At 40.1% G+C, this 23751-nt stretch overlaps 1 protein-coding gene across 2 annotated transcripts in view; it reads left to right on the top strand.

Annotated features, from left to right (window-relative positions):
• magi2b (membrane associated guanylate kinase, WW and PDZ domain containing 2b) overlaps positions 1-23751 on the top strand; it is a 93456-nt gene that overhangs the window by 25414 nt on the left and 44291 nt on the right. For both annotated transcript variants that reach the window (XM_079247622.1, XM_079247621.1), the window contains exons 2-3: positions 4563-4679; positions 21177-21296. In XM_079247622.1, coding sequence (XP_079103748.1) covers positions 4563-4679; positions 21177-21296 — 237 coding nt within the window. The remainder of the gene's footprint in view (positions 1-4562; positions 4680-21176; positions 21297-23751) is intronic.

Below are 23751 nucleotides of genomic sequence, written 5' to 3'. Positions count from 1 at the left end.
GATCAGTTTTTACCAATAATTTGCAAAAGGTGCAATATGCCACAAACTTGAAGTTGAATTACTAAAGTAAACTTTACTAGTTTATTTTAGTTAGTTTGTTTTGTTTTTTAACTGGGGTCATTCGGACATTACCAGTCCTGCAACTGGTGGAAAGTTTAAAGATCTGTTTCATGAAAGTAACAAATGCATTGAGGTAAATTTGAATGTAAATGAAAATTACCTTTTTTTTTTTTTTTTTTAAATACTCAAATGTCTTTTGTGTAAGTCTGTTTAAGTTGTATTTAAGTCATATGATGTTAAAAAGTTAAAAATGTTTAATAGTTTCTATCTAATGACAGTAAATCCTCTTTATTTTATCTGGATTATGATGGATGTCCTGGGCCATTTTCTCCACTTTAAGGGGTGCATGGTCTCAAAAAGCTTGAAACTCCGACCTTAAGGGATACTGAAGGATATCATGCACTGCTATACATGCATACATAAGTACATTCATAAAGTCACATACTCTAACACATCATTGGATCACCTTTAGCTTGCGTTACAGTACACGTTTACTGTGGCATCATTTCAGTCAACTTATGCAATGTCACAACATTTATCAGCATCCAGAGCTGCATTCATTATTCATTAAGATCTGATGGAAGAGTCAGAGCTGCTCTGAAGTCTTCTCAAGCACATCAACAAAGATCCATGTGGTTAGGTATGGAACTGTGCGAACAAATCCATGTGTGGAAATGATGTTTCATGCTTTCTGAACCAATCTGTCACAATTTGAGCCCAATGAATTCTGGCGTTGTCATTTTAAAATACACCCATCCCATCAGTGGCGTAAAAAAAACCTTGTCATTTATTATAGCAGTCAGACGGTGTCATGTTTTTTGGGTACAGATAAATTGCTGAACGTAAACCAACTAAATCCATTCAGTTTTTTTAATAAATCTTTATGTGAATTAGAAGATTACAGTTGTGTGTTATTGCGATGCAGTGTTGTAGTGTATTAGAAATGGTTTCTTTCGAAGAACTATTCATCAAAACAAATCAAATCAAACTTTATTTCTAAAGTGCTTTTCAAACCAGAGGCAACACAAAGTGTAGAAAACCATGTCGTGCATATATGGGCACTGAGAATTAGCCTTGGCTGAAACGCTGTGTGTGTGTGACATGATTCATGAAACATAGTTGTCCCTGTCAAATAAATAAAAATGTTCAAATAAAGCAAACCTTGACATACCAAAGTTGATAACATAGCATCTTAAAAATATTCTCATGTTTTCTTTCACATTGTCATACAAGCACACAGCACATTCATTCGATTGTTCGTTCATCCATTCATTTTCTATACCGCTCAGTCCAATTCTGGTTCGTGGGGAAGCTGGAGTCGACCCCAGCAATCATCGGCTGAGAGGCGGGATCCATCCTGGACAGGTCGCCGGTCCATCTCAGAGCGCTTCTCATCACTGCACCAGTTAGAGTTCACATGATCTGTTGCCATCGGAAACATGTTAATCATTGTTGTACTTATTATAGTACATGTTTTAATATAATTTATGATTTTATTATGATTTTGTTATTTGTATTTTCTTTTATGCTTTTTTTTTTTTTTTCTGTAATGCTTTTAATGTTTCATGTAAAGCACTTTGAATTGTCTTGTACATGAAAGGTGCTATACAAACAAAAACTTGCCTTGCCTTTTCAACTACAGGCTCCGAACTATTGTTGCTTTGTGTGTTTGTTTGTTTTTTTGAGCAGGCAGACAAACTCACACAGAAAACATGCAGTAGTAAAACAGGAGGGATGTTCACCGCATTGTCTAGTGGTGTGGGGGATGCTGTGGTGAAGGCAGTACCAGGTGCTCCACCGGTGGTGTTGATTTTATTTTAATCAGCTGATGGGCAGTGTGAGTCTTTGTGTGCTGCCTGGGTTTGTGTAACGCTTCTTTAAGCTGCACTGATCACTCTTTGCCTTGCTGGGTTTGTGATTGATAGGCCTGTCATCCTTTTCTCCTGGATGTGAAACAGTTTTTTTCGATGGGGTTCTTTAAAGCTGTTTCCCATGTTTCCTGCCTTGTTGAAGCAGCCAGGCCAACTGTGATGTTTACAGCATCTGTTAGAAATCTGAAATTGTAAATGAGTAAACAATTACACCAGTGAAGCTTCTGTAAGCGTACTCTTCCTCCTCACTCAGCTGTTCCCTTCACTGAGCGCTTATATCACAAGCATGTGTTTGTGTGCTGGTGTTTGTTTATGTCTTGTATTTTGACCAAACCTTGCTCAAGACGGCGCTTAAGGCATCTTCTCTGGCATCTGCAGCTGTGAGCTCATCTGCCCTCCATGTGCGTGCGAGTGTGTGTAACCTCAGCATGGCATATGCTGCTGCTGCGCTTCTCGGTATTTCTCTCCAGTCTGTGACGTTAACACAAGGTCAGACTGGGAGAGCATCTGGTGGGTGAGACAAAGAGTGTTTGAGAAATGTCAGAGAGCAGCTGCGAGCACTCACACACTCGCAAAAAATACAGACACGCATCAACGAATGCTTTCACATGCATGAACATTTATTTGCAACTGTCAATCAGTTTCCTCTCTCGTGTCTCGCACACACACAAACAGCCACCACACAAACGCACAGACACTCCAGTGCAGTAACGGAGGCAGCAGATAGGGGCTGCTGCAGGATCATGAAAGCTGCCTGGCCAATCCGCTGGCAGGTTTTTCCAGAGCCCGGCTTCCCACTGGCACATCTCCTTCTCTTTTTTCTCCCAACGGTCGTCGTCTCCCTCCATCTATCCGCGTCTCTCTGCATCTACCATCCCCCTCATCTTCATCTTCTGGGATTAAAATTGGCCGTAGCCGGTTGCTGGAGCAGCAGTGGAGAAGCAGAGGAAGAAGGAAGACATTGGGGTTTCACAGAGGTAACGGAAGATGTGCGGTGGTTGGTTGCGAGGCTAGAGGACGCCTGGGAGGACAGGCTGTCAGTGGATGTATATACCTGTGGAGGAGGACTGCTTTTTATCAACATCTGGGCCAGCTGATAATGAGGTGCCTGGATAGCACTGCCTCTTGAGTTGACTATCTGTCTCTCATCTTCCTCTTAACGTGTACTGGTCTGCATGTATAAATATGTGTTTGTTGCTGTTTGCATGACAAAGAAATGGCCTGTGCCTTGATGGAAGGCTGTGATTTGACAAATGCTCATTGAAAAAAATCCAACAGTTCTCATGTTAATCAAGATTTTTATCTTCTCTTTCTTTGTTTTCTTAAGCTCTCCTCTCCTCTCCTCCTCTCCTCTCCTCCTCCTCTCCTCTCCTCTCCTCTCCTCTCTGCTGAAATTACTTGCTAAAATGGTATCACTTTACATAAAATGCCTCACAAAAAAAAGATGAATTTTTTTCAGAATCTCAGAGTCACCTGTGCCAGGGACCAACATGCTTGTATGCGCCCAATTTACATAGCAGGCCCCAATTAGTTTTTCCTGCCACTGCTGTATGCTTTCCTTTGACAGGTATAGGTGCTGCGTTAAGCTTAACTGCAAGGCCGAAAGCTGTCGACTCAGTTTGGCAGGAGGTCAATAGAGTATGCACGATTGAGATGACATGTTTGTCATTTGTAAATGCATGACATGTAACCTCATCCCTCCCTTCTGTCTGATGTGGTTGCACTGCATATCAAATGTTGCGTGGAGAGTAAGTTCTCCTCCTCACATCCTCCTGGGCTTGTCTGGATTGAGATGCAAGGAGGAGAAACTATTCATGGACATTACCATGCAGTGTGTGGTGCTGCACGGATATGTTAGCCCACCCCTACTTATCTGTCTTTAGTTGTGTTTGTCATTTATTTTTACTGCCTTTCACTTCAGCAACTTAATGACAATGAAGACAGCTTATACAACAAATAATTTATAGAAACAGAGAGGTAGACACGTGGAGGTTTGAGCTGTTGTATCCTTTGTCATGCAACCTGCTGACATTGCACATTTAGCCCCAAGGGGATCACTGGTTTACACAATTACCAAGATATGTGTGTGTTTATGTCAGCATGGGTGCTTTCGCCTTGATGTGAAAATGATTGCAAGCTTTCAACCTGATTAAGCCACAAAATTGAATTTCTTGATTGCTCTTAATGTGCAATATTCCCATTTTATTGCTTATTAAGGAAATTTTATGTTGTGAAGACCAAACCTGAGTGAAGCCAGACTCTTCACTTGGGTTTGCTCAATTTGTTTAGCTACCAAATAGCAATGAAACTCGAGATGAAGGAATTCTGAACTAGTCTTGTGCAGTATGTACCCCAAATTTAGCCTGTCGTGTTTTGTTCCTTTGGAAACTTGGGCCTTGCCAGAATGTACAAGTTTCTAGTTTGAGTGGAGCTGAGTTGCACAGCGTGAGTGTGTAATAACAGTCCTACTGATCAGACTGCTACTTGTTCCTTTACAGAGTACAGTGTCACATTAGGATTCATGCAGAGCTCATTTAAATATCCTGTAGCATCTCTGGAGATCATCCTGGTAAAATGTCTGACAGTCTTATGTGGAAGGACTAATTTCTCTCCTGCTGTGTTTGTGTTTAGGGGGGGTGGTTGACAAAGATTTGCGACACTACCTCAACCTGCGCTTCTCCAAGGGCTCAGTGGACCACGACCACCAGCAGATCATCAGAGACAACCTCTACCTCCGTACTGTTCCCTGTGAGTACACCTCAGCCTCCTCTCTTCCTTCAGTGTTTTGCGACTGTCTCTTCTTCGTCTGTGATCTCCTCCGCTCTGCTGCTTCACAGTCTGCGCCTGTAATTGTCTTTTTTCATTGTCTTTCTTTCTTACAAATCATCCTTCCCACCTCCTCCTGCAGCCTTATTTCCCTCTTTTAGTTTCCCCTCCTCACCCTTGGGATGCTGCCTTCTTATTTTTTCATCACACACGCTCTGTCTCTCTCTCTCTCTCCCTCTGTCTCTCGCGTCTATTGCTCCTTCTTTCCCTTCATTCGTCCGAGGTTTCCACGGCAACCACCTTCTTGTCTGGAGGCTTGCGTTGTCGTGATGCCATACCCCTTTCAGCACACACTAAAGACATGAACAGAGCTATGCAAAGATAATAATATGTTTGTATCTTGGATTCACTTCATTTATCTGTGTGTGAGGAATTTTTCATGCTGGGCAAACAACACCCCCCCTTGAACACACACACACACACGCACACACTTTATGCCTGTGGGTTAAACATGACAGCGGGCTGTATGTTTGTGGCTTTTGCCTGTTGTGGGGACGACGTTATTTCCGAGTTTGACGTTAAGGACCTCCCTCAGCAGGTCCACCCTCAGTCAATGGATGGAGTGACTTGTGAATCATCTCCGGTGCTTCATCCTGCAGTTTACATGTTAATCCTTTCATGGAGCTTGTAGATCAGTGCACTTTGAAAGGGTGTTTTTTTTTTTTTTTTAAAGGCTTTGAAATATTCTGACATGTTTTCTGATCCTTTTGTTAGTGTGTTGCTTCAGATTGATAAACCTGCTACAGATCCAAGAGTCAACAAGGCTAGTTTTGCTGCTGAAAGTTGGTATTATTGCATCGACTGAGTGATTCCTGAGAAGAAGAAAAAAAAAAGACCAGTTTCTGCTGCTCTCACTCAGCATGTTTCAGTAGTTTCACTACATCAACTCCAGTAACTTTACAAGACAGCTAACCAGCACATGGTGTCATTATATATTAGCGTATACTTATATAACTTCTTTTTTTCTTCGTGAAAAGCCGAAAGCAGACACGCACATACAGAGATATTTTGTTGAAAGTGATGTCCTTCTGTCTCACTGCAGCAACTCAAATGTCTTTTTTATTTTCTTATCTTTGGCCTTTGTCTTTTTTTTTAAGTAGAAAACCTGAAAATCTTACACCGTGGTCCACTTTTTTTACCATTTGGATTTCTGCTGCATGCTCTCAACAGCAGTCCACAGTTTGTTTGTTGTGCACTTTTTGCAAACCAAAATGGCCCAGACTACCCAAAATGCAATGGGTTTTTGCGAGTTTGATGTCAGCTGACATGGACTGATATTAGATGTCCTCCGCTGGTGTGTTGAGCTGCTGACACGCAAGTAATTGTTTATAATGATCTCATAGCTGTCCAGTCCCTGAGCCTCTTTCTTCCCTCTTGTTTTTACATTATTCCTGTTTCAACGGTGTTATTTAGTCACTGCATCCTTTATTGATGTAATTTTCTAACCCTTTTAGTTTAAATTTTCTGTTTCTGTCCCACATCATATCCTGTCTCCTGCTTCTGTCAGACCGTTGGCTGTCTTTAAGCCAGTTAAGGCAGAAGAAGAGTGATGGCTGATCTAATGGGGATTGGCTAACTTTAACACCTTTGCCCTGTTCATGCTGAAGGACAACATGTGCCTGTTTTGGTCACATGAGCCACACTTTTGAAACCGAGTTGCATTTAAATCCCCCTTAAAGCCTTTTATGAGACTGGAAAAACAGCTTTTCATTGTGATGATTTAACAAAATGACATCAATGAAAAGAACTTCCTGTCACTTTATAAAACTGATACAGTAAAATGAATATTCAGGGTCTACTGCACAGCAGTGTTGCATCATTTACTTGGCGTTTGAATTTAAATCATCCTTTTATATTGATTCCTGAAATTGGTCTTAATTTAACCTTTTGTGTGTATGTTTATTGATTCAACTCCTCCACATGTGAACTACTCACAAATACACACTGCATGACTTTTTGGCTGTCAGACACCCACATTAGCAAGTGTTGCTCAGCTATCAGACTGACACGACATCAGAGAGCTTAAAAAACAGGGACGATGGTCCTAAGCGCCGCTCTGCTCTTGCCCGGCGGGCTGTTTGTTGTCGTGGTTTGCAGCATTAGAAAATCAGTGTTTTTCTCCCTTGTCTGCAGTGCTCTGACCATGCTGTCAGCACCGGTCTGTCAGCTAGACGAGCAGACGCCACTCTGCATCACAACATGCTGTCAAGGACGTAGGAGGAGGCGTGTCTGTCATTGTATGTATGTGTGTGTGTGTGTGTGTGTGTGTGTGTGTGTGTGCGTTCATACCGCTAGAAGGCTCGCATGCTGACATCAAACACTGCATCCCGTTACATCATTCGGCTCAAGGATTGCCCGTACTCACACAAAAAATAATGAACCCAACGTGATAATTATCTGATATTAATAACTTCATTCAGACTGTGTTGTGGCCTCCAGGCTTCCTTCTGTTTATGACTTTGTGCTTTGTTTTAGTTGAATGTGAATGTTTACTTATTTAAATCTTTTTTTAAATTCTTTTTTACATGTGCATTTACATTTCAGAAAGCACTTGTGCCAACTGGTAGCAGTATTACCACGTTAAAGACGTGCATATTCACATAGTCACTTAAGACCGCTGCATGTCGTAAGAGATAAACATGAGTTCATGAGTTAATAATTTACTGGAAAAGTGTCAATTGGAATAAGTCAGAATGGTAAAAAAGTATTTTCACTTTGAAAGGGAAAAAAAAAATCATGCACATGCATTAATAACATTGATATTGTAAGAAACGAGTGATTTTACCGGATGTGGCCACTGGCTAACTTCTGTCTGAGTAACCAAAGCAAGCAAACAAAAATATACATATAATATAGAAATAGATACAACCCAAGTGAATGTAAATGCAAAGTTAAATAAAACTACAGACAGCAGAACTCACCCCAATAACAAATTCCTATATTATACTTTATTGGTTTCCACTTTATCCAAGTTTTAAAACTTATTATGAGTGAGGAGAGTTTCTAAAAAACAACTGCTGAAACTACAGAAGGTTTAAAAACAATAAAATTATTACATTTTCGAAAATGATTTCATGCTATTTGACTAATATACAATATGTTCCATTACTATGGTGTTTTATTTAATACACCCAAATAACCTGTGGGATTGACAGTGGATATGGTTGTCAATAATCAAATATTAAATTAGGTTTTATACTTATGTGGATTTTATTGAACAAAAATACTGATGTTGAAAACATCATTTTTGTTGATCAGTCAACTTACAGTTTTCCTGTGATTCTGCATAACAGTTTAAAAAAACAAACATTAAATAGGTTGTAAAGGAATAGAATTGCACTTTTTCATAATTACATTACATAAATAGATATAGAAAAATACAGCTCAAGTTCCATGTTAACATAAGAGCCAATCTTTGATATTACCTTGAAAACGTTCTTATCCTTTGAACTTGTAAGTTGATGGACAGTTTCTACCTTTATCTGAATTGAGAAAGCCAGGATTGCCTCCTGAAATTGCTGTTTGGAGGCGTACCACCATCCAAGATCTTCATTTTAAAGATGCTCCAATTGTTCTCTGTAGGGTTGAGTTCCAGAGATAAATTGTACCACGTCATCAGTTTTTCTGCCAAAGCAGACAAACAGTCGGTGAGGTGTTTGTTGAAACATGTGATGGTGTGTTGTCTGGTATGTAAATGATTTTACTGAAAACGGCATGGTTCTCCATTCTGTAGTATGTCACTAAAAAGTCAGTTATTAGTTGCAAATATATTGCAGAGGCCTTTGTTACACACTCAGTCACCTTAAAGACAGTCTACTGTCTTACTTCACATTATTTTTTAAACTGAAAGTATCAATTCTTCCACCTTGTTGGGACACAGTGGTCATACACCAACCATCTGGGACTCCATCCATTCTGGACCATGCAGCGTAGCATGGCATTTACCGTTGATAAAACCTTTTAAGAATTGGTCTGCATGTATTTCTTAGCTGACTGTTAAATTGTCTCTCCATGAAGATTGGTTAAAGGTGGCTGAAATAGAGCGTTTTGCACAACTACAACCCCTTGGAATATCCTGCATCTAGAGAGCATTGGCATTCCATAGACAGCAGCAGGTTTACATGCCTGCTTGCTCATAAGTGGCTTTTTAACAGCTGCTCACTTCATACAATGCATTTGCCTGACAGGGACTTTCCTCAGCTCACTGAATCACACACAAATTTTATGACCTCATCCAGTGTTTTAATTTCTTTTTCAAGATATTGGACCATTTTATGCATGTCATATGCAGAAAAATATGAAAAATATCCCATTCTGCATGGAAACTGTGACTTGCTTTATGAAGTTTAACACCTTTGATTAAGATGGAAAACTAATTATCAAACCTGTCTGAGTCTGTTATTGGATATCTAAACAATGAGAATGAGAAACAACAGTCTTCACTGAAAAACTAAAACCCAAACATTTAATTAACTGAAACCCTAAAGACATAATGATTTGGAGCAACTATAAGAGGTTCAAGAACTCTTAAAAAGACAAAAAGCGATGGAGGCGGTAGCGTCACACCACACGCTGTCCTGTTAGAGGACTGAGTTTAAGTTTTCTCACCCAAAATCATCCAAACAGATTTCACTTTTCTAGTCTCAAATACAAAACAAGTAAACTAAACAAATTTTAAAAACTTTGCTTCATGAACAAATCATGAATGTTTACAGGTTGCATCACATCACCTAAATGAGCCCTGCACAAGGCAACAGGAAAAGTAAAACATTCCCATCTATGTTCAAGCCTTCAGCTTAGGAAATCTACAGCATCATTTTATTTTAATTTATGGGGGTAAATTCATCTCTTTGGTCGATTAATCTGAGATCCTGTCTGATCACTTTCTTTGAATGATTAAGAAAACAGTTTCAGCATTCAGGAAATGTGATACGAGAGGAGATGAGTGTGCAAGAGTGTCAAAAGGCGCCGAAGGAATAAACAGATCTGGGAAATACAGTCGAAGAGGCAGATATGTGGTGTATGGTAAACAGAGAAGGGAAGGGGAGATGATGGACATGCATGTGGAATGAAGCTGTGTGAGAAGATGGAAAAAGGTAAAAGGACAAGAAGAGCCGAGTTAACGAGGATGCAGTCAGCAGTGGAGGAGAAAAGGAGTGGACAGAGATAAAAAGTGAAAAACAATAGTTGAAGCAGGAGGATGGAGGGTAGAGCTGTAAGGAGTAGAAGGCCAGATGTGTACTGAATGGGGGCAGAAGGAGTTATGAGGGAGTCTCATAAGTTATTCCCAGGAGAGCCATCTCCTCTTCTCCACTTTACTCAAAGGCATTAGTAAAAGGCTCTAAAAATAGCTCCAACAGTGAGCAGCACATTTCTCCACTCAGATTGCCTATAAATACATGCAGCTTCTGTCAGTTCAGATCCGCTGCTCTGGACGCAGGCTGCCCCGCAGCTTCTCAGCCTCTGACAGGGAATCCTCCTGTGGAGACTACAGAGGAGGAACAGATAAAGATGCTGATGAACATGGCCAAGACGCTTAAGATGGTGATGGGGATGGTGCATGCCTCAGATAATGATGGCAGTAATGAAGATGGTTATTGTTATAATGTGGGGAAATGGGGCGTGGAAGGTGAAAGACACCTTTTAATCCTGATGTATGCATTAGTTTTTAATGTACAGTCCTGTTAATGCTACCCAAACTCCCACCATTTATGGACACTGTGTCGGAAGTGCATTTTGCAATCAGAAAGTGAAGTGATGGAGACAAAACTGTACAAAATACAAAGTTTATACTAAAAACTAAAATCTATAAAGTACACTTATAAGACTGTGGCTGTCACGTGGATCTTTTTTTTTTTCTAATTATGTAATTTTTTATACCAGATACATAGTTTGAGAACTTAGTTTCCCAGTTTTATTGATTTTTGGAGGAAGTAATTTAAAATAAGCTGTTTATCTGTATATGACAGCTGGATTATTCTCAAGTAGTTATTTTCTTTATTTAAACATGGAGTTTAGAACCAAAATAGTAACAGAAGTCATTTTGTGTATATAGAAATGTGTAGTTGAAGTCGTAGAAGTGCATAGATGGAAGCGATGCTGGGTATTGTATTTAAAAGAAATGCTATATAAAAAGTGCATAGTGGTATTAGTGGTAAAGGTACTGAAATAATGATGCAAAAGCTGTCGTGCTTCTGTGTGACAACCTCTGAGAAAGACTTAAAAATGCTTTTCAGAAAGTGAAATAACATGGTAAAAACTATTTAAGTTCTTATAGGATATTCATTTAGTAGGCCTGTATATCTCATTCCTATAAGAGCATTTAATAAGGATCTAGAGACATAAGGTAAAATAACATTAACTTTTCAACTCAACTATTTGACTTGACAGGCAGTTTTTAGCATTAATTTCAGAATATATTAATTTATTTTAGTTTCTTTTTTGCAAATAAAAACAAGGAATTTCTGTAGATATTTGATAGATGAAATTATGCTACATATATTTATTAAAATGGGAAATCTGATTTTTCTTTTACTTTGCACTACAGGAAAAAAACATTGGATAGCTCTAGTGTGACTTTAAATAAACTAACTTAAACCTAAATAAATCTTTTTTTGTTTGAGAGGTGTTTATAAATCTGAATCTATTTTTTAGATGAGAAATTAATTAAATGATAATAAGATGTCATGGTTCTCAGACTACAAGATGTCAAAATACTTAATAAATTTGTGTCAGTTATCTGTTGGGTTTAATCAGCCTGCGCTCCTCAGCTGGGAACGTGGGAAAAACAATGATGCATCATGGATTTGCACCACATTGTATGCGGTAAATTAAAATAAAAAACTCAGAGAGAGAGAGAGAATAAAAGAGTTTTGGAAAATAAAATCAAAAGATATTTTAAGTGGAATTCTCCCAGGTGGGTACCTGAGCTTGGGTTTTTCACAGTTCTAACCTTGTTAATGAAAAATTTTTTAGAAAAGAGTCCAGTGGTCATAAATCCTAAATAATGTACTAGAATGTACTAGAAGCTGTCATCTGTACCTTTGACCTGTTTCAGGTGTGACTATGTTGTATTTTCTCTAGAAAAATGTCCAATTTCTTTTCGCAATTTTTTATTCTTTTCTGTCCTTAAAGCTGTGCATCCAGGACTTGTTTGGTGATGGAGTTAAGTTTAGTTTAGTTTAGTTTATTTAGGATCCCCATTAGCTGTAGCAAGCTACAGCTATTCTTCCTGGGGTCCGGCACAATTATAACATCAAAACAAAAACTTGTAAAAAGTTACACAGCACATCAACACTTCAGTTCAATCCTGGAATACAAGCTATTTACATTTTCAAAATGATCCCTTTACATCCATTTTTACATACATGCATGCATGCATGTCATGTGCATTCATGTTACAGTGACATCTATAATGTGCATTTCTGGAGCCGCTGCTGCCCAGCAGCATCCAGAGGCTGAGAAACTGCACTACACAACTTTTACATCCGGGACGTGACGTTGCAGCAGAGTTTTGCTTCACAGTATAATAAGGAACTGACTGAACATGCAACATTGCTGATTCAGCTAAATGGTTTTCGATTGATTTACCAGAAAAAAAACTGGGTAGGATTTGTAACAAAAATGTAATCCAGCAGAATTCAAATGCAGGTTGATTTTTAGCTAAATTAGCCAAAATTTAGACTTGAGTTTCACTTTGTTACCAGCAAATAACTGGCACTGTGACAGATAATGATGAAGCCAAGGGGGAAGAAAAAGAGTAATGACAGTCATTTGGGAACATTTGTCATGATAATAGTGATTTTCAGTTAAGTAATAAAGATACATAACCTGATCATGTGGTTGTTTGGGGTAACGATTGTATGTATGCAAAAACACATTGCATGTATAAATGTCTTCTTAGCACTGTTGCATTGATTATTCTGTTTGTGTGGTGAGATTAAATTGTATAAACTGATAAATGAATCACTGGAGTGTTACATGCCATTCTCTGTTAAAATTGTGTGTGCTTGTATCTGTGAGTGTGTGTGAAGGAGAGAAATACATCATCCCCCGGGGACTCTCCTTAAAGGAGTGATTTGCCTACTGGCTTGCTCTTGTTAAAGGGCTGGCTGACATGCTTTGATGTGGTTCTCTGCTCCCTGCAGTTTGATTGGCACGCTGGATTAATGTTGTTCCACAGATGAAAGAAAATGCAGGGGAATTATCTACATTTCATGAAAGGAAAATAGCAAATATTGAACATGATTAATGAATTGGCTATGGTTGCAAATGGCTTTCCAAGTTAAGCTCCGGACAGGTGTCATCTTATCTCTTGTTTCCTCTTCACAGTGTGTTCCTCTCACTCAGAAGTTAATCAAAAACTGAGGTTCCTCTGAAGTCTTTTGTATTTCTGCTTCTGTCTGTAGTTTTGCCACTCCAACCATGTGTCTGTCTGTATCGCCGCTATGATCAGAGTATGGCGGCTCATGAGCCAGGCATTCGATGAACAGCTCGTCCTGCTCTGGTTAGGTAGTACTAACACCTCAGAGAACTGCATTGTTTATTCTGGTCAGTCTTTATGTCTTTTCACAGCCACACACACACACACACACACACACACACACACACACACACACACACACACACACACACACAGAATACCAAACTCTACACGCCAGCTTTGCATGTATGCACCATCATGATCCCCACTGTCTCCCTGCGTCAGTCAGCTCTGCAGACTAATAAAGCTGCTTTTCAGCCTATTGCGGCTGATTCCCATCACCACAGGAAACACCTCAGTACAGGGATAATTTCTCAATGTCACCAAGGCACTAACTTAGCTAGACGCACATGCATCAAGCTTCACAGATGTCTCTGCAGCTACTTTAGAACAAAAATACACAGTTTTTGAAAGTAACTCACACGCTTCACAAAATTAAATATTTTTGTGAATAAATATACTATGAAGTAATAATTAGAGTAAAGAAATATACACTTTTTGGTTTTAGGACCAACCACCAGTGTCTACAGTGCACTGAACTGTGTTTTTATAACAGGTTTACTCCAACATGCCTGTAAGTCTGTTAGGAACTATTTCAATTGTTAGTTCAGCTTCCTAGTTTTTCTTATTCCACTGATTAATATGTGCAGCAATTGAAGCAGGAAAAAAGAAAGAATAAACTAAATTGATTCTAGCTGCTGACATATTAAAGTAAATAAAGTGGAACTATTATGTGCATTTCAGGCTAATTTATTTTTTATTTCTGAGCCCAGAAGGGCTGGGATTGATTGAGTTATTGTCACAAATCGCTTTATTTACTTCAGACCGACCCTCTCCGTAGGCTGTCAGATCAGCCTGTGGGCAAAACGAGTGGATTGAGACTCTTCCACATTAAGCCCCGCCTCCCGCCACTGCACTACATCGGGAGCGCGCACCGCACCTGCTTTCGCCGTCATTGTAACATCTCATAAACAGAAGGATTAGGCTAATATGAACTCAATTAAAAAAACTAAATACAATGTCAACACATAGCATACATCCCTACATGTTGGAACCTGAATCAGACCCTGAAAACGAAGTGGAAAACCGCAACCCACAGCAACGAATGCAGCAGGATGTCTCTCTTTGGTAAACTCACCAGCCATCGTTGGAAATAACTTTATCCCACGTTTTCCACCCGCCTGATGTATTTGTACATGCCCTTGTTAACCAGTAGAAGGTAATCAATCACCGAACCTTATTCTCCGGGACGTCACAAGGATTTCCAAGTAGAAAAAACTCTCTAAAACGATGCGTTTTTCGTCGCCATGGAAACCGAACGGAGAGAGTGCTGGAACTCAAACTCAAACTCAAACATGCGTTTAGGTGATAAAAAACAGTGTCGTTCACATGTCTGATGAGGATTCAACACTGTAACACTGTAGAAAGCTCAGAAAACTCGAAATACAATAATAGCACCCCTTTAAGTAACGCTAGTATATATTGTAAGTTTGGGAATGAGCAGTAAAAGCTAAAAAAAAAAAAAAAAACTGTTGACACCCTAAATTGCTAAGACCTTTGAAATGTCTATTAATATCTAGAAATTATTTATATTTGACATTTTGTGGTTGATTAGTTCTAAAATTATATCGTAATCATTGCCATTTCACTAATATACAAGCCCAAAACACACTTCAAGAACTCAAAAAGAACTAAAGTGATTGTTAAAGTGTGTGACAGCGGTGTATTTTAATACCTGTGTTTTTTGTTTTTTTTAAATAAAAAGTTCAGAGGAACTTTTATTAATTATGGTTACTTAATAGTGACATGATGGGAATTTGTTTGAAGGATACAAGAAGGGCAAAACTGGCTACCCTTTTTCAAATACACTCTTATCGACCTGCTGGGGTAGGACAGATCAGGATGTTCGGGACTCTTTCTTGGAGTCTCACTTGGTTGCTTGGCAACTGCTTATTGTCAAGAACCTCCTGTAACACCACATATACCGCTGATCATCGTTGTATAGATTAAACTCAGAGAACAGGTACAATGGAGTGAGTTAAAGAGTCATGTAGTTTTCATGGATTTGTAGACATGACAAATATTTATTCTACAAATTTCACGCTGTTAGTTTTAGCATGCAAATATAAATAAACCCAGCTACTATTGATAAAAATAAATACCGTATTGCCCTTTGTTGAACTAGATTTTGGCATCCTGTAAACTACATGATCACACGCTGGCTCCGGTGCACGCCCATGTCAGCTCCGTCTGCATTTAAAGCTTTGAAGTTTGATTGCACAGGAAGTCAGTGTGGATTACATCAGTCTGCCTTTAGCTTTAAATGTTTAATGTGTCTCTAATTGAGCAAACATCCCAGTGTAACAACTGTCCCACAATCCCATCTATCTCTTCGCTGACTGTAACTGGACTGGCTCTGTGAGTGTCCTCCAGCCCAAGAGTGATTTACTCCATGGAAGTGACATTCAAGTCCCTTAGTCCTCCCAGCCTGCAGCTCCCATCTGAGTAAAACCTGTCTGCATGAACACCCGGTGAATTACTCTGAGGTAACCAGGTGCGAGCTCTCAGTGGCCAGTCTGTGACAGTAATTGATTGATTGCTGTGCAAGGTAGTGACTAGCACATTCCTGCGGCTTTGGAGAGCAAACGTGCTTCAAGCTGAAGACCTATGAGACAGTAGCGTGTAAAACGGCTGTGCATGCAAAACGGAGTGTCGTATCTGACATAAATTTCACTTTTGTACAACAAATGTAGATGTTGCTGCTTGTTACCATGGTAAGTCTGTGTTGCCAGGCACTGACGTGTCGTCGCGGTGGCAGACGTTCCTGTCAGAATGTTGCCATGTTGTGTCGCTGCATCTGTTGCTGGGGCTTTGTAGTGTAAATAAGGATGCCAGTGTGTGTGCTCGATCATACCTCTCCTATAGACCTGCTGTCACACTTCACATCTGCCAACTGGAGAGATGGACGAAGGAACAGGGGGTGAGCACTGAGAGTGAGTGAGATGCAGGAGCAAAGTGCAAGACAGAGCTTGAAGGAAGGAGGAAAGAAGAGAGGAGGATAATGAGGGGAAGAGAGCGTGGATTAAAAAAGCAGAGCGAGGGAGTAATGGGGAAAGAGAACACCAACAGAGGAGCAAATGGATGGAAGACAGACGAGGTAAATTGGAAATGAGAGCAGCAAGACAAAGGATAATGGAGCAGGCTAATTTGAAACAGTGAGAAAATAAGCGATAGATAGATAGATAAATAGACAAATAGACAGGCAGACAGACAAGATGGCAAATTTTTCATTTGATTTGCATGCATAAAGTTTTATTAAGTGCCAGGATTTTTGAGGTCTTACCAGGAAGACGGGAATGGTTTCTGCTCTGCTACACAGCATACTTATTTTAACGATAGGCTTACCAAAACATCCAGCAAGGTTAAAGAGGTGAAACAATAAACTGCATGCACTGTTTCAGCCGGAAAGACCTCCAAGCAGACTTCTGCGCTCTGTGCTGCTGGTTGTGTAGCAGAAGGCAGGTGTGCTATCACACCAGTACTTTCATGTGCGAATCCTTTTTTTGAGTTCGCCTGGGGATTATTGTGGAAAAAGTGTCACACCTGTTCACCTCTTAGAAAGTATTTTTAGTTATTGTTCGAGTCGCCATTACCATTGTCATTGTTACAGATCCACCCGACTCCCAGGACGGCCTGATGGCTGTGATAGATGGGATGCTGTGAGACATTGAGCTAGAAGCTCAAGTGGGACCAGTTTTATTCATCTGGGTGTGTTGCGCAGTCCAATTATCGTACAGCTGTTTTATGTGTTCTTACTACAAACGTATTACAGAAACTTTTTTTTGTATTTATGACTCTCAGAACTCTAGAGGACATAATTATGTCTGAAGCTCTGCATGTATAGATTAAAGAATTAACTATTAAAATAAAAAGAAACCACTACCCCATCCACCCACCCACCTCTTTGTTCCCACACTTGCTCACGCTGTGACTGTATTATTGGACCACCTCCCCCACTCTTTATTATGATAATCAGTCCATCCTTGGTCTATTTTTAGCTCTGAATATCCACTGCTTTGCTTTCTCCCTCTTGGTGACTTCCTGTCTAATTATGCAAACATGCAAATAAATACATTTGTTTTTTCTAAAACACACTTGCAGACGACTGTGAATGCACCACAGGGTTAACCAATCGGCCTTTTTACCTTTCTCCATCTCAGTTGCTCCCTCTTTTTTTGTCTTTCTCTGCTTGCCTTTCTTCTGCCTGTCTATTATTCAGCGAAGGTCTTTGTCCTCTTATCGTCACACACCCAGATGAGTTATTTCGGTATATCGGCTATTTTAGCTTTTTCTCTAAATGGACTTTCCTTGTTGTGTTTTTAAGTAATCTCTTTCGTCTTCTCACACACATCCACTCTCTCTGATACAAAAATGCCTTACAGTAGACGGTTGTCATGGTTGGAGGCAGAGAATGTCTTCAACCCCCTAAAGTGGCAGCTCTGACGCTTTTCATTGCTATTATAGATTTAAGACATTTAAGCCATAAATCTCTGTGGCGCTCATACTCCTACTTGCAGTGTCACCTCTGAGAGGTTTTGCTACACGAGCTGATTGCAATGCAAAGACAATTTTTGGCTCGGAGCCGGCTGTGTTCTTTATTAGCGTGACAGCCAATCAATAGTTAACAACAGAAGTACTTTTGTCTCCAGGAGTGCATCTCTGCCTCCTATCTGTACAGTCTGCAACCATTTTTAAAATTTCAGCACCTTTGCAATCTTTCTTGCTTTGATCAGCTGATTAATTGCTGCACTGTGTTGTGTGACTGCACCAAAAAATGTAAAGAGAAATTCTCCTGAACCGACCTGAAGACATTTCAAATAATCAGTGATTGATTTTATTGAATTATTTTTGGCCTTTACTTGGTTATTTTAGGAATAACAGAGTAAATATATAAGCTGAACAACTGATGAAGACATAGAAAGGTGGCAGCAGGAACACAATATGGATTTTTCTGGTGCAATGTGGGTTTTTTTTGTTTTTTTTTCATCAAAAGGTAGACTTCACAGGTATTAAGTGTGAGGAAGGGGATGAGGAAGAGCAGGCGGTGAAGCATAAAAACAGTTAATGTGCTAATCCAGTCAGAGCAGAATACTGCAAAGAGAAAGGAAAGGAGAAATGAGGAACTGTCGGCCTATCTGCTTATCTGGAGGCCAGATGATCGATCAATATTCCCAGCTCAGATTCAACAAGACGCTCTCTCCCTCCTTCTGCTCAGCTGGTGTGTCCAGTAAAGGAAGCTGTGGGAGAAGGCCATCAGCAGGTCATCAGTATTCCAGTAGTCTCTGCCTACTCTGGTGTGGGCAGCAGAATAATTTCATTCTGATCTTACGGATCAATAAATGTACCCAGTGGAAGGCGACTAGCCCCGCCTGACTGGCTAAGCTACTGCAGTGTTCAAAGCTGTGCTACACATTCAGTGGATGATGCTTTAAGTTTTTGGTTTTTTTTACTTTAAGCTCTGGTACAATTCATAGGTTTGATTCCACTGTAAATATCTGTAACATCTTTGCTCAGACCTTTCTTTCAGATGATATTAAAACAGTTTGTTGACATTTATTAAAGTGGTCAGAATGATCTGATACAACCAGCATTATCTGATAAAATACATAGATATTGCGCCACATAATCATGGAGCAATGTTATAATGTAGAATGTTTGTATTGATAGAGCATTCATAGATCTATTGATGATGAAGGGGAAGATTTTATTGTAATGTTGTCTTACATATTAACATTTAAGCAAAGCTAAAGAATTGCCATAAATTTCAATAAATAATTATAACACAGAGAAAGCCATAGAATGCATGCATTAAGACAGATTCTTCCCAAGCTGATGTTGTTGTTGTCCTCAGGCTTCCATAGCAGCATGGTATGCATGAAACTGCTCCAGGTTAGAGGCCAGACTGGTGGTACAGTAACAGAGTGTCCCTGAAGACTTTAACCTGAGGTTTCAGCAACTTCCCAGTCACACTATCCAGCAGCTGACACTTTACTGTCTCTGCTCCCAGTTCCTGACTTCTGTGTCCTCAACCACCTGGTCCGTCTCTTGCTCAATCCTGCAGCTTTTGAGTACTCATTGCTAATCTTTTGGACTGCAACAATGTTTTTACCACTATTTATAGGGTTCAGGATGGTTGTTCCAATTGAAACTTGAACTCTCCTTCTTAAAGTCCCCAAGCACCAATAACGTGCCATATGCATCATGGCATATTACATCACGGCATCAAAATAGTTCAAGAAAAAAAAGAGTTGGAAATGTTTAAGTGCGGTCACGTCTGATATTTCAAAGCATCACAACTGGTATTACACCAGAGTATTTGTTGAGTTTTACAGTTAAGTTGTGTCAGAAAATATGGTTTTTTTTGTCAGTGTGGGGATCTCTGTAAATGTCATAGCAGTGAAGGACATATTAAATCAGTTGGATGTCTATCAGTCAAAACACATAAAACCATGTAAAAGATTGGACAAATTCATGTAGATGTGCAAAAAACCTTTAAAAATTGTTTTATTTATGATGTGTAATAACTACCACTGGCACAGCGGGCCCAAAGACACACAGTTATATGCACACATATAGCTTCGCACAGACAGAGATAAGTACAAACAATCAGATTTAATCTGTACACAGCTTGGTAATGTTAGGCAGTTACACAGTAGTCACGTTGCTGATGTCTGATGATCTGGGCGTCCCTTCCTTTCTCATTAGGTGTTGACAAGCTGCCATCTTTTCTCCCAGCAGAGAAGGGAAAACAGTAGTGGATGTTTAGTATATGCTCTACAGGAGTAAAGTGGTGACAGATGATCAATAGAGATCTAATGATTAAGATATCGCACTCAGGGGAGAATTTGTGTGCATATGTGTGAGTGCAACATATGTGAGTCCACAGCACACCCGTTACCTGCTGCTCTAATGTCTCTGTTTATACTTCTGTTATGATACCAGTCAGAGTTTTATGTCCTTCATTCATTCTTCAATGCATGAAGACATTTTTTTTCTTTCTGGTTTTCCCCGCATTTTTCAAAACAACTATCCCAACTTCTTCACAGAGGTTGATTAAACCAAAATCTTGGACTCTATGGCAACTGCATGGTCCGATCAATCCTCCTTAGGTTTTAGCATTTGCACCCAAATCCTGGCAAACAGCTCAGACAGCGGTCTCCAACTCTTTGCCAGACTAGCGACTGTTTTCTGGCATGATCGATAGACAGCAGAGATCAGCACCAGCAGACTTCACTGAGCCTGAGCTGAAAGTCCACTTGGCAGGGACACAAACACAGCACCTCATTAAACTCCAAACTCCCATCGCTGCCATTACGCAGCCGAGCCTCGATGCTGCTGCACTGATGAAGATCTCCAGAGCATTGATGCAGGAAGGCTCTAATTGCTGCACAGTAATGCGGTGCCTCTGCATTCCCGCTGTTTCGACAATAATCCAATCGGCACGGTATTGTGTGCTGTGTATGGGAGTTTGACTTATTCTTGGTAAAATTGCCATATTGATTCAGTCATTACTAAAGCAGCGTCGGATTGGCTTGTAGAGACTGAATGATGGTGCTTCGTTGCTTGAGCCTGCTCTGCCTGCTTCTTTCTTGCCGTCTCTTACTGTCACTCACTCAGAAAGTGTGTGAATGGATTTGGCTATCACAAGTGATGACTCCTCAGTCAGCCTCTTCTGTTCCACTTCCCTTCCCCTCCCACTTCCCCTTACACACTTTGTAGCCTCAAATCTGCCATCTTTTCCTGTCCAACCCTCTTTTTTTTCCTTTTTTTTTTTTCTTTTTTTGGCTCTTTCCCTACCTTCCTGCCTTTTCTTCTCAAGTGTCCTATTTGGCTCTAATGACCTCTCCGTCTCACTTTTTCTCTTCCTCTCTCTTCAGGTACCACCAGGCAGCCTAAGGAGGGGGAGGTGCCAGGGGTGGACTACAATTTTGTGAGCGTGGAGCGTTTTATGGAACTGGAGCAAAGTGGAGCCCTACTAGAGAGTGGAACCTATGAAGGTGAGCTGTGGGAGCATCTGTGAGACAAGTGCAGGTGCTCGGGGCGCAAAACTGGGAATGTGCTGTGTGTTTCAGTCGAGCCATTTTGCTATTTTTAAATGTTTTCCGCCTTCCTGCACTACAGTGTGAATATCTTAACTTGATTAATTAGGTGTGCCAGGTAATGCTCTTCTACACAGCTCAAGTAAACAAACAGAATCTTCTGCGCTGATATGTAATGAGCGTTATAGCTTCCTGTTGTGGTTGATGACTATTTCAGTGTGTGTCAGCTGAACAAATGCCAGTTCCATGTCACGTCAAGTCTGTTCATCTCTGCTTTGCTGCACTGTCAGGGATACATCTACAGATGGGAGATTTGCTGGTTCATTTAGCCCTGAAGAAATTTTAAAAGCATGTGCGACAGACCACGTTCACACAAACTGTGTGGAAATGTGAATGCAAAAGGGCTACAGGCACATGTATGTTTATGTGTGTGTTCCCTTTTAAGTATTCACATCACAGTTGTGTGTCGTCGTGCGTCCACGGAGTACGTTTCCCTCAACACAGAGCTTAGTTTGTGCCCACTGGGGGGAAGCTGTGTCTTTCTGGGTGGCTGCACCGGAGGTGCTGGAACTCATTTTGTGATTCACATTAAATATAGAGATGTAATGAGAAAGAAGGACAGATAGGAAGTATTGAAATAAATGCTGCTTCTTCTGTCTCTCAAACAACAACAGCACAAATGGTGGGAAGCAGCTCTCTTGACTCTTGATCGTGACTGTAACATGGGCTGTCGCCTTTTCCTTGTGGATGCTTTTCACCTGTGATTTCTGTCAGTGTTTTTCAGCTTTGTGCTGTTTTTCTGTTTTTGGTAAAAGTGACTGACAAACTGTTCCAGCTCTGGATGTAAACACACGCAACAAAATGGGAGCGATTATATTTTGAGATTCTGATAGTGTCTGTCTCCGGTTTCAGCTCCTACCGCTTCTCTTTCTGCGTGTTCGGTCACCTGGGTAAGAGGTTATAGAAGTGTTTGAGTGGACATACAGGCCTGCATCACATGAAAAAGTTAATTAGGATACTACTAATAATTAATCACCAGATATTACACTGTTCTCCCTCAAGCCTTGGCTGTCACATTGTAAAAGTCCCAGTTTGCAAACATGGACTGCTTAGTGAACTGTATTAATTCTTGTACAAATGCTTTGTTTTCCTGTTTGAGCCGTTCTTCTTGCACTCAGGCTTCTGTGTTCTCACAAACCTTCTGCTTTTGGATTTGTGGCTGTTTGCTCTAAGACTGTTGTGAAACAACGCTGTCAGAAATCCTCCTGCTAACAGAAAACTACATATGCCGATGGTATTAGCGCTTCCTTGCGGGTGCACTCATTTTTTACTCTGCATCCCCTCTGGACAGTTACCGATTAATTGTGTTCAGCAGCTTACTTCTGAAGAAGCGGGGACTTTTTTTGAGGGTGAGGGCAGAGCTCTGAGGGAGAGCAGGAAGCTTTTAAGGTAACTGCATTGCATGAGACCATTCTTGTTACAGTGTGCAAAACTTACAGATTTATGTGCACATAAAAGCTTATGTATCAAACAATGCGAGATGAGGCACAGCTCAAAGTGAATATGACTGTATAAAAGTCAAGATGCCTTCAGGCTTAGAAGCAGTCAAAATCATGGGAGGGTTTTGCTTTGAAACCGGTGTGTAGCATAGGAAGAACTTGGGTCTAAACTTATCCCAGCATGTTTTTGTTTTCTAAAGCGTCTCTTCAGGATCGTTTTAAGTTTTCATCTGCAGGTGCTTGCTGCTTTGTTTAGTTTCATACTTTAGACTTGTTTACCCAGGCCAGGATGGGCTTATTTTGATTTTTGACAGGATGTGATAGTCTGGTCTCGTGAGCAGGCGGTAAATAACCTTCTCAGAAAGTGGTGACTGCAGTTGAGCCACTGCTAGTATCCATCCATGTCATGCTGTGTCTGTTGACTCAATGCTCATTATGCTTTTATCCATTATTGTAGCCTTCTTCCATCTTCTTTGCTCTGCTGTTTGCCTTCCTTTGTTCATTACTGCATTTTTTCCTGACACAAATTTCACACTTTTAACACAGTCAAGAACTTTTTGAGACATTTATGGCAGGCAGGGAAGTACAGGGTGTGCATAAAGTCTCTATAATTTTCTAAAAGTATTACATGTAATAACATGTACTCAGTGGTTCTCAAAGAGCTTCTTTGTAATGGAGGCTTAAAAAATGGCTGCTCCTCCAGAAAATCCACAATGTGTATTATAGTTCATTAAAACAAAATAAGATAATTAGAGTAAACAAAACTACAGGAATAATTATGGATGGCAACCATCATGTCCCTCAGTTTGTGCAAGGCAAAAGAAATTTATGGAGGTGAATAAAATGGTGACCAAACACACTTAAATATCTGCTCCTCCTAATGATTTCCATAGAATTATTTATTCATTTGCTTT

This window comes from Telmatherina bonti (genome assembly GCF_933228915.1).
Source record: "Telmatherina bonti genome assembly, chromosome: 2".
NCBI lineage: Eukaryota > Metazoa > Chordata > Actinopteri > Atheriniformes > Telmatherinidae > Telmatherina > Telmatherina bonti.
The sequence above is the reverse complement of the archived record's forward strand: the minus strand, read 5'-3'. Positions and strand labels throughout refer to the sequence as shown.